This window comes from Rhagoletis zephyria, unplaced genomic scaffold (genome assembly GCF_001687245.7).
Source record: "Rhagoletis zephyria isolate East Lansing unplaced genomic scaffold, Rhagoletis_zephyria_1.1 Rzeph_scaffold_00309, whole genome shotgun sequence".
In the NCBI taxonomy this organism is placed as follows: Eukaryota; Metazoa; Arthropoda; class Insecta; order Diptera; family Tephritidae; genus Rhagoletis; species Rhagoletis zephyria.
The window spans coordinates 200,103-212,435 of record NW_016157393.1 but is presented as its reverse complement, the minus strand read 5'-3'; the positions used below and the strand labels follow the sequence as shown (position 1 = coordinate 212,435).

General features: G+C 36.4%; 2 protein-coding genes across 2 annotated transcripts in view; one reads left to right on the top strand and one right to left on the bottom strand.

The window, feature by feature from the left end:
- Nucleotides 1–1,204: 1,204 nt before the first annotated feature.
- The window catches only part of LOC108358881 (protocadherin beta-4-like), a 164,748-nt gene continuing 153,619 nt past the window's right edge, over nt 1,205–12,333 (bottom strand). The window contains exons 3-4 of the mRNA XM_017610399.1: nt 2,354–3,397; nt 1,205–1,462 (exon numbers count right to left, since the gene is read on the bottom strand). Of these exons, the coding sequence (XP_017465888.1) occupies nt 1,205–1,462; nt 2,354–3,397 (1,302 nt within the window). The remainder of the gene's footprint in view (nt 1,463–2,353; nt 3,398–12,333) is intronic.
- LOC108358884 (uncharacterized) lies at nt 9,446–11,241 on the top strand. The gene is made up of 2 exons (XM_017610401.1): nt 9,446–10,064; nt 10,161–11,241. Exons 1-2 carry the CDS (start codon nt 9,758–9,760, stop codon nt 10,634–10,636), a joined length of 783 nt encoding a protein of 260 aa, XP_017465890.1. The 5' UTR covers nt 9,446–9,757; the 3' UTR covers nt 10,637–11,241.

Below are 12,333 nucleotides of genomic sequence, written 5' to 3'. Positions count from 1 at the left end.
GGTATATTTATAGGTACAGAACACAACTGATCTACTCTCATCCTCTGGTATTTGAGTCAGATATGCAAACAACTGATAAACTGATATTCCCAGGTTTGCAATTTTTAAGATATGAATTTCGTAGGACATCGGCCGTGTTAAAATTCATCAAAGAATTCAGTAGTTAGGCCCTCACTTTTGCTATTACAGCTTCATTTCCCAGCTATTACCTTTTGCTACTGGGTCTGAATGATTCAACTGTGTGTACTTGAAGGCGAGTCAACACGTACACAAATGACTCGCGAGTCAGACGTACCGCGTATGCCACCTATTATATTTATTCGTTTGAATAATTTCAAATAGGTCTCTTTGGGAAATTTATTTTTAGCAACAATTTTAAAGTTAGTAGTTTTGTTTACTTGTTGGATAATATTTTTTTCATGGTGATATACATTGGATTCTTGGCTAAAAACTTCTGTGGTAAAACTGTTCCTTATTTGCTATTTAAAGTAAGTATTGAGTATTGAGTAAGCTCCTTCAATAGGGATTTCCAGTAGAAATGATCAACGTATAGCTATAAAGGGAATCGATGCTCAAATAATTAAAAAGCTATAGGTCTGACCTTTAATTAGATAAGAATAACGAAACTATCTGTTATTCAAATGCTTATAAAAAACGGGTTGCTTAAAAAAAATAACAATATTCTGATCCGATTCGGCTGGCAGCCACTACTTTGAAAACAGAATTTTGTTCAAAAATAATAATCCATTTTCCATATCCACCTATTTAGCTCGCTGGAAGCACAAATTTTTCAAAGCAGTCGCAGAAGTATTAAAAATGAATTACAAAAACTAAAATCGAAAAGTGCTGATAAAGTTACAGGTTCTCCAGATACTGAAACAACATGACATATGTATCTGGTTTGGCTTGTAAGCGCTGTTTAAACAACGATCTCACCATTATGCTAGATTCTAATTGTTTTTTAAAAATACTTGATATCCGCGTTCGCATCCGCGGATGTTAGCCGTTAGATATTCGCATCCGCGGATGTCTAAAATTCCACATCCGCAACATCCCTAATACATACAGTAGTAATTGCTATGAATTGCTACCATATAAATTCAGGACATGCATTTGCTTGGAGACGCACTCGCGACAAAAAAAGTAGAACCCAAGCGAGATTTCCAAGCAGGTGAAGATGGCCGTTAAGGTAAAATTTAATAAATTAACTTGTACTTACGGTCTTAGGTACGAAGAACTCATAATGTGTCTCACGGAATCTTGGCTCCCAGTCATTTACATCAATTACTTCCAATGTGATATCCGCGGTAATATTTGTCAAACCATCAGTAGCCATTACTTCGAACTCGTGCTTTGTAATTTTTNTTGAAGGCGAGTCAACACGTACACAAATGACTCGCGAGTCAGACGTACCGCGTATGCCACCTATTATATTTATTCGTTTGAATAATTTCAAATAGGTCTCTTTGGGAAATTTATTTTTAGCAACAATTTTAAAGTTAGTAGTTTTNAGAATTCAGTAGTTAGTTTACTTGTTGGATAATATTTTTTTCATGGTGATATACATTGGATTCTTGGCTAAAAACTTCTGTGGTAAAACTGTTCCTTATTTGCTATTTAAAGTAAGTATTGAGTATTGAGTAAGCTCCTTCAATAGGGATTTCCAGTAGAAATGATCAACGTATAGCTATAAAGGGAATCGATGCTCAAATAATTAAAAAGCTATAGGTCTGACCTTTAATTAGATAAGAATAACGAAACTATCTGTTATTCAAATGCTTATAAAAAACGGGTTGCTTAAAAAAAATAACAATATTCTGATCCGATTCGGCTGGCAGCCACTACTTTGAAAACAGAATTTTGTTCAAAAATAATAATCCATTTTCCATATCCACCTATTTAGCTCGCTGGAAGCACAAATTTTTCAAAGCAGTCGCAGAAGTATTAAAAATGAATTACAAAAACTAAAATCGAAAAGTGCTGATAAAGTTACAGGTTCTCCAGATACTGAAACAACATGACATATGTATCTGGTTTGGCTTGTAAGCGCTGTTTAAACAACGATCTCACCATTATGCTAGATTCTAATTGTTTTTTAAAAATACTTGATATCCGCGTTCGCATCCGCGGATGTTAGCCGTTAGATATTCGCATCCGCGGATGTCTAAAATTCCACATCCGCAACATCCCTAATACATACAGTAGTAATTGCTATGAATTGCTACCATATAAATTCAGGACATGCATTTGCTTGGAGACGCACTCGCGACAAAAAAAGTAGAACCCAAGCGAGATTTCCAAGCAGGTGAAGATGGCCGTTAAGGTAAAATTTAATAAATTAACTTGTACTTACGGTCTTAGGTACGAAGAACTCATAATGTGTCTCACGGAATCTTGGCTCCCAGTCATTTACATCAATTACTTCCAATGTGATATCCGCGGTAATATTTGTCAAACCATCAGTAGCCATTACTTCGAACTCGTGCTTTGTAATTTTTTCATAATCCAGGGGTTTAACTAAAATTACTTCCCCTAATGAGCCCACACTGAAGAATTTCGAATTCACTGGATCCAGAATAGTATATTTCAAGTGCTTTCCTGGTTTATTTGAAGGCAAAGCTAAAATACGGTTTCCCACGGCCGTGTCCTCGCGTATGCGCATCAAAAATCTTTTCTGCACAAATGACAAACTGGTTATATCGGAATTCTTTCCAGTTCGAGTCAACATAACTGTTGTCAGTGCATAACGATCTGCATTGTCTACTTGTGTTGCCTTCACCACCAACGTGGCACCGTTGACAAGATCCCCGTAACCGATTGGCGTGAGCAAGCTAATAATGCCACTATTTGGATGGATTCGAAAGTTTTTAGTGTCCTGTGATTGAACGATTGAGTACTGCATAGGGGCGCATATGCCCTCGTCCTGATCGACTGCTTTTATTGATTCAGGGCGTAATCTTAATTCCGCTGGCCGGCCATCAGTTGGTAGCTCCCCTGAGTATGATTCATACTGAAATTTAGGATTTTGATCATCTGCATCTGTAATAACTACTCTCAATGTAGTGTCGGTATACTTAGGTGGACTGCCTTGATCTTGGGCTCTTAGTTTCACAGAAAAATTTTGCAAAGTCTCGTAATCCAATGACTTTTTCAGTACTAGTGTACCTTCGAGTGGGCTTAGAAACTGCACAAATCCATAATATGGGCCTGGCAAAGTCTGGTATTCAACCATGGAAAACGGGCCCGGCTGATCAGCATCTTCGGCATGTGCACCTTGAAGTATCCTCGTACCAGGTACAGTGACTTCCGAGAGGGTGAGCGTATATGGTGCACCTATCCAGAGTGGGGCGTTATCGTTAACATCGATCACGCGTACGTTTATCGGAATAACGAAACTCTGCGAAGCGAAGCGAATACATATGGATATTAATGCAAAAGAACGCGAAATAAAAAGAACGTGAGAGAGATTTAAAATTAGTTAATAGTAAAAAAATTTAAGTTTTCTACGGAGTTATTTCCTTACATGCATACATTTCAAATATAAACGGAATCGTACTATACTATAAATACCGGTTTTGCAAATATCTCGACTTCGGTGCCACCTAGCGTATCAATTCATCTTTCATATTGCATTGTCATCGGGTTCGAAGCTAAGTTTGAAATTTTAAGTCTCCTTCTCATGGGAAAGTTGCTTAAAAAAATCGCCCAAAATCGCCAAATTTTTTTGTATGAATATAAAATTCATGAAATCGACTTAACAAATTTTTTTATTTTAACAATGATATCTTGAAATAGAATAGCTTTTAAAACCAAAAACGAATATAGTCCTTTCAGGGCAATAATCTATACATATATGTATATATTATATTATATATAATAAAATTGTCACAGGCCGATGTCTGTACACTACAAACATTAAAGAAAAATTAATATGGGGTATCTTTTTTAGCCAATAGAGACCAAATGAACAATTTTTAGAATTTTTGTCTGTCTGTATGTTTGTACGCGTATGACTCGAAAACTAATGTACGAAATTTTCACTGATGTATTGCTAGAGTACGGTTGCCAGACGTACTGATTTCATCAGTACAGTACTGATTTTTCAACTCTTGTACTGATTTTATTTAATCTTCAATCAGTACGCTAATGACCTGATTTTTCAAAATTTGTACTGATTTGTACTGAATTTTCAACTCAAACAAAATACCTTAAGATTTTCTTAAGGTTTTTACATAACGTTGGAACTTCCTTAAACTGTACCGTAAAAGAAGAAAATCATTTAATTATAGTTGACATGTTTCAGATAATGTTTGATATGTCCAAGAAGTTAATACAACAAAAAGATCAATCGTTTTATGGGCATATCGCCGGGTCGTTACGTTCCAGTTGCGATAATATGATGGTGCTTAAATTATTTAAAAATATGTAATGCTGACGTTTTTTTGTCGAGTGTTGTTAGTTATCTCGAAATTAACTTTCAGTTTAATAACAACAAATTTGGATATAACTTACAATTCTTTTTTCACAATTTACTGACCTTGTAAAAGAGTTTTGCATATAAGACATACATAGAGTTCGATACACTTTTCAGCGAATTCTTAGTCTTTCAAAGTTTTTGCGTAGTTGGAAAATGAATTTAAGCCATGAGGAAATATAGATTAAGTCTTTAAATAGTGGTACTTTTCCACAGTTTGAAATATGCTTTTTTTTTGTAATACCACACTCAACGAATCATCTGAGAGTATAAAGTTTGCTTCCTGGCGCAAAGAGAGAAACCTGCTTCCAATTAAAATTTTTTATAGTGAACTTCAAATTAAAAGTAATTTTAAAATGAAATGTATAGAATTCTTTGACTACTTAAACACTAAAGATGGAAGTGATCTCATTATGACTATTCGAATATGTCACAAATATAAAATAATTTATTGGCTTCTGTGTACAATGATGTGTACACTCAAGTGAATAACACTTTTATTTTTTATAAGCTATATTTTATTTATATACGAAAATATTGTTAAAAACAAGTACTCTGGCGTTTTAAAGTATTATCTGTTACTTACATTCATAATTTTGCTTTGAATAAAAATGTACTGAAAAGTACTGCTTTTTTTAGCATGAAAGAGTATGACGTACTGATTTCGCGCATAAAAAGTCTGGCAAGCCTACGTGCATTGGGGGAGTTTTTCTAACTCCCAAAATCTCCTTAATTGAGAGTTGAGGTATTCGTTTGAAATATCTTCAACCTGAGTTGTAAATACCGATATTTTTTCTTTTACTTGATCGCTTAGTATCCACTAGCGTGGGCCGAAAATCCGCTTTTTTAGAATTCTGATTGGTAATATCAAAAATATGGTTCATTATGCTTTAAGAAAAATCTGTGTGAAATTTGGAATTTTTTGGTCAATATCCTAGGCTCGCCCAAGTCCAACAAAGATTAATGAGAGACCTCCTTTACAAAATTCGCATGACAAACGTTTGTTTTCTTCTGAGATGAACGATTGAGTTCTGTTGAAACTTCGAATATGTAAATTATTAGGTTTGTATAGTAACTTCTCCAGTAAAACATTGCGAGAGCGTAAAAGCAAAATCGAGCGTAAAATTGAGAAGAGAAAACTAGCAGAAAAAGTTATTAAACACAAAACTAGCAAAAACTTGCAAGTAACCAGTTGTTGCACTGTTTTGAGATTCTGCTGTTAACATTTTACTACTTATAAATCAGTTTTAAACTAGGGATGTCAGTGGCAAAAATACATCGATGTTCTTCTTTGATTCGATGCATCGAAATGTACATCGATATTTTTCGATGCATCGAAGGGCATACATCGATGCATCGATTTGCATAGGATTTTTCAGATAATGTTTGACAACAAAATATGTTATTAGCAAAATTGCAGAAAATTTTAAATAAATTACTGCAACTGAGTTATGTTTCTAACGGAACTTCTTGCAGCCATTTAAACTTTTTGGCCAAAGTCACTTGTTTTTATTGAACAATTGAAAAACTGGAATGACGGTTCAATGTACCGTAGATGTCAGTTTTCAAAAAACATCGATACATCGACTATTTATACATCGAGTGGAAAATTTTCGATGCATCGAAGCAAAATATCGATATTTTCCCGACATCCCTATTTTAAACTCTTTGCTTTACACACAAGCACTTACACAGTCCATCATTAATATTGTGATATCTACTAATTTTACTTATGTTTGAGCTAAACCAATTCAACAAATGGCGGCTTTTGACATTTATTCTTCTTCTTCTTCTGCTAGCTAATTTTTGCTAGTAAAAATTTTACTAGCAAGAATTTGCAGCTCTCCCGTGTTGTTACGCTCTCGATTCAGTGCTCTCTTGCAAATTTTTTGGGTTATTATACACTTTTCCAGTAAAATTTACAGGTTCCAGTACAAATTAGTACTGACTATTGGTTACTATACAAACCTATTGTTACTGGCTTGGAGTCTATTGTAGCTTCTATTGAGGTCGAGCTGTGTATTTTTCGACTTTGATATTTTTTTATCTACTCTTTCTGCGATCTCGAATTGGGTAGTGAGGAAGTCTATAATTTTTTGCCACGTTGAGCATTTTTTTGCTCATTTGCTATTGCTCCCATCGGAGTAACGATTTTTCTGGTAAAGTTGCAGCGAATACGTTTACCAGAATAGGGTCCCAACTATCAGTGGGAATGTTTTGTGTCGCGAGAACCGACAAACAGTTTGATACAGTGGACTGTAATTTCATGAATTTCTCACTTGTTTCCTTTTGAATTTTTTGGCAAGTTCATTAAAATCATTATTTGATCGTCGACCAATACTATTTCATTCTCATATCGTGATTTTAATGCTTCCCAAGCCAGATTAAAATTGTCGTCACTAAGTGCGAACTGTTTTACTATAGCGCCTGCTTGACCTTATGTTTTGTAGCTGAGATGATACAGTTTTTGCGCTTGAGATAACTTTGGATGGTTTATGCATACGGCTATAAACATGTCCCGGAAAGACGGCCATTGTTCATAACCTCCATGAAATACTTCTGTATCACATGCTGGCACTTTAAGATGTATCCCTGAACTTGCTTCTTGGATTTGTATTTGGGCAACTCTACTCTCGGGGGTTGAGTAGGTGCATTTAATGGCTTTATTAATTTTAGTTGATCGGAAATCATAGCCTTTGTTTCTTCGTATTGGTCTAAGCAATTTTCATATTTGGCGTAAGCCGAGGATTGAAAATTTTCAGGTAAATCTGAATCCTCAGTTTCAAATATGGCCTCATAAACCGATTGGAGACGTGCCCAAAAATTATCAAGACTATGGGTTCTTACCTCCAGAACTGATTCTGAATTGTCTTGTATAGGGGCTGCAGAAAACCTAGTGCAGTATCTTATTACGCTGTCGCTGTATATCTAGCAATTGAGGGGTTTTCGGTTCTTTGACAGGAGACTTGTTCGTTTGCATTTAAATGTGAACTCGAGAATTTATATATTTTTTTCTAATTTTTTTGTTCGGTTTTTCTCAGTGTATACGTTTTTAAGCAAGTAAATGAGTAAACTCCGATTAAACTAGTCAGGTTAAGTATCGATTTTTCACTTCAACTAACCGCTCTTTTATTATAAATTTTTTGTGAAAGGCGAACAATTCGTCGTGTAGACGAAATAGAGCTAGTAGCCTTGTGAATCCCGATCGAAATTAACTTAATTTGTATTAAAAACCGCACTATTTTAACTATATTGTGATATAGATATACGTTCAGAAGGTTTATTTAATGATCCGTTTGGATGTTTATTTAACAATCCCCTATTAGGATTTTATTGCTCTGATTTTCCTTGTATCAGATAATGTATCTAATTCAGGGGTTCCCAAACTTTATTCACCGCGGCACCCTTGTTGTGCTAAAAAAATTTCGCGTCACCCCTAATCTTCAAATGTCTACCAAAACAAGAAAACACAATACAAATTTCATGCTCCTTTAGCTTTAATGTGAGGACTGAAATTGTTCTGATGATTTCATTATTTCCCTTTAGGTTTATTGGGAGCTTTGACAATTTTACACTGAAATCATTGGCGCTGACTTCAAAAAAAGGAGAAGGTTATCAATTCGTCGGAATATTTTTATATTAATATTTATTTTTTTATGTATGTTACCGCATAACTTTGGACCACGTTAACCGATTACTATTATTTTTTAGAGGAAAGGTGTTACCTCACAGGCGGTCCCATTCTAATTTGGTTTGAATCCGATCATTGGATCATGAAGTGATAACGGATAATCTTAAATTTGTATATGAGAATTGAAGTCGGTTTTGTTTTTTGCTTAAAAATTATTTGTTTACGTAAGCATTTGTTGAAAATGCAGTTTCATATAGAAATGTAAAAGTAAAAGTCACTAGTATTTTTAATGTAATCTTGCCGATAGCAGTGTTTTCTGCATACACTTGCATCCAGAACTTTCTGGCTCCCTTCGTGGTATTTAATATTAAAAGTGCTGTCGTCACTGATGTCCAGAAGGTTTTCAAAAAATTAATTTGTCATCTCAGTAGGTTTACTTTTCGGGTCACATGAAAACGGATTTGTTATCCAGATGTAGACATCCTCAGAGTCAATGTTGGGAAAATATTCGACAATGGTTTTTTCTAAACCTTCCAAGTTAACGCTGGTAATGCGCGTTAAAGCCAAGAAAATAACATTGACAGGCAAATGAAGTGAAAAATGATTTTTGGAATTTTATATGGAAATTGACAGAAAATAAAAAATTATTTTCTAATCAAATTGCTGGTGAAACCGGCTGTTATCAATTCTCTTGGCGTTAATTTCGAAGTAACATGGAACATTTCGCATACGCTACGCTATACCTATAAATATATATAAGTTAGAGTCTAACGCATACTCTACGCTATACATCTATAAATATATGAGTCCACCAGAATATTTTCAGAAATCCATTTTCAATAAAAAATTGACCGATTTGAAGGATAACTTCGTCAATACAGAAATGTTATCTCCGATGAATAGGGACCGTGGAAAATTTCGCATACGCTACGCTATACATACATATATACGTTAGAGTCTAACGCATACTCTACGCTATACGTCTATAAGTATATAACGGCCATATTATTGACGTGTCGTTATTCCTTCGTATTCAACGGTTTAGTTATTCTGGGCAATTCTGAGCGACGGCGGAATAACTTTTTTGTCAATTATTCACTATGGAATAGCGGCGAATAACTTTCCGGCAGAGGAATAAATATTTATTCCAATAGATTTTCCGAAGAGAGGAATTGACATTCGGAGTGTCAAAATATTATAAAATTTTTGAATAAATTGCTTAATTATTTTTGTGTTGTGGTTTTGTTAACAATTTTAATTTGCGATTTTGTGTGCTATGAACGAAAATAAAGAAAAAGACAAGAAAAAGTCGCGAGTTCCTCGGGCACGGAGATCTGCGAATTGGTCGGCGGAGGAGACGTTGCGCTTTGTGCGCGCACTTGTTGATGTCGGTCGCGATGGCATTTTAAATCAGGCGACAAACGGTTGCACGCCAGAGCAACGGGCCCAGGAGTATCGGAAAATCGCGAATATATTGAACGCCGAGCGCGCTTCTACGGTTGTTATTTTTTCATTATTTAAAATTTATTTTAAATGGTGTTAAATATTTTTTCTTTCAGGGAATTGTTCGCGAACCACTACATCTGCAGAATCGGTTCAAGCAAATAAAGCAGTATTTGCAGACATATTCGACATGGCAGCGGCAAGTTTCAATGGGAACTGGTGGCGGACTTGCGAAACCCATGCCAGTGTCTTTAACCGTTCCTCTCACTGGAGCCATGCTAGAATTGCTTGCGATTCTGCGTGATCGCTTCTGTGGCCTCCATTCCGAATTTGACAGCGATATGGTAATTTATGGAAGTTCGGCAAACAGCAAAGAGCACTCACTGCTGAATACGGAAGCATTGCCCGAAACACAAATGCCGGATGATACACATACCCCATTGTATGTTCAAAACAAAGATGTATTGGGTGTTCAAAACACGACGTTAGAGGAGGTCCAAATTGTGAATATCACAGGTACAAATATACATATGTTTGTAGGAGCATACATACGTACATGTACATATTATATTAATTGGATCGAGTAATTTCAGTAATTCGTTTCTTCTACAGCGAAGCCGTCATCGACCATATTGACTCCCAGCTGTAACTTCTCCAGTCCTTTAATCGTCTCCACCAGCTCGCCGTTGCCCAAGGAAGCATCGGCAGTAGAACCGCGACAATATTTTGCAACAGTTGCACAACAGCGGCAAGCACGGAAACGCAGATTCCGTGACCCAAATAATGCCGAAAATGAAATGCGCCAGCAGCTTATAAATCTTGAATTAACGCAGTCACGCGAACTCCACGCAACAAACATGCGCCATGCCATCGAGTTACATACTGCTAATATGGAAGCGGTTATGCTACAAAAAACTGCTCAGAAGCAAGTAATGCAATACTTCGCTAAGCGGGAACAAGAAGCGCAGGAGCATCACAACCTATACTTAAAGACGCACAAACCGATGAATGCACAAGAATCTGAAAAAATCGTCCAGGAGGAGCTTGAAGTTTCGAGCTTTTATGACGACATAAAACATTCAGTATAGTTTCGCGCAACAGTGTGTTATTTATTTTTTTTTTTATAAGTACAGGTTTGTTTTAACTAGTTTTTCTTGTTTAATGTTTTTAAAACAAAAATATGTTATTCATTGCAAAAAATAAATGAATTAAATGAAATTATCCTCCCTTTTCTAATCAAGGCAAGTGATTGGTGTGTGTGTTCACTTGGCGACGAAACATATCGAGGAGTTCGTTGCGTACATTCCTGCCATAGTTACTATTTGGAGTATCTTCTGTCGCACCACTGTTGATCTCTATTTCGTTGCTCGTGAAGCCAGGTGGTGTGTTGGGTAATTGCTCATTCTCATCAAAACAGATGTTGTGGAGTACTGCAGCGGTCGCAACAAGCATTTGTGCAGTCGATGTTTTGACACGCAAACCATAGGCCAATGCTGGAAAGCGTCGCTTCAGCACTCCATATGAGCGTTCCACGCAATTCCTGGTGGCGATAATTGCCCGCTGATATTCCTGTACGTGTTGTAATCCAGCGCGAAGCTCAGAACTATTTTCTGCGAATGGCGTTGCCAGGAAGGGAGAATTGGCATAGCCGGGATCACCGACTAAAATGTAGTGGCGAAATTCGCCCGCTTCGAATTGCTGACATAGTGCACTCGACCGAAATATATCGAGTCGTGTGCCGAACCCTGCCATCGTGTAACAATGTTCATGATTTTGAGATTAGCTGCTGCAACGGTTTGTACATTCAAAGAAAAATATCCCTTCCTGTTTCGGAATATTTCCGCGTTTGGGCCTCCCGGTGACTGAATTTTTATGTGTGTACAGTCAATGGCTCCAATGACTCTTGGCAAATTTCCAAAAACATGTAGAAAAGGGCAGCCGCCGTTTTTAGTTCCTCCTGTGTCCGCGGCATTCTAACTATGTCAGGCAGTAGTCCGAGAACTGCTTTGCATACTTTTGGCAACAAGTTGCTAATCGTAGGTTGGGAAACTCCTATAATATCACCAACGATAGACCAGCAGCCAAGAAACGCAATGTGCATAGTAGCTGCACTTCGTGTGAGATATAGCGTTGTCTGTAAAGGACAAATAAAAAATATTAAATCAGTATACATATGAACTCAATACAGCTTTTGATACCTTTGATGTACCTCTGGCATGTAAGGCACAATCAAGTGTAGCACGTGTACAAATCTTGCCTTTGTCATACGGAATCGAGAAAAAAAGTCAAGATCGTCCCACGAGTGCATTTTTCTTCGTTCTAGCATTATGTATGGTCGTCTATTGTTATGGTCTTCGTCGTAAATGCGTTGAGCACGGTCAATTCCGATCAGCACATTGGTTCGAGATGGGCGCGCCATTATACACCTAAAATGGATAAAAAAAAGGATAATTACAAACTAAAAACAGTTTACATTTCTTACCTGTATGTATTTCTAAAGCAGATGTAAGTCAATAATGAATTTTGAACGAATAACATGGAATAACTGCCTTATTCGCTCGATTCTGCCCGCTTAGTTATTCCCCGGAATAACAATTCTGACTTTCTTATTACACCTTATTCCGTTTTATTCTATGCGTCAATAATACACTTATTCCAACTAATTCTCCTCTATTCCGTAAATATTCTTATTCCGGCAAATTCGGAGTGTCAATAATATGGCCGTAAGTCCACCAGAATAAATTTTTTAAATCCCTTCTCAATAAAATATAGACCGATTTGAAGG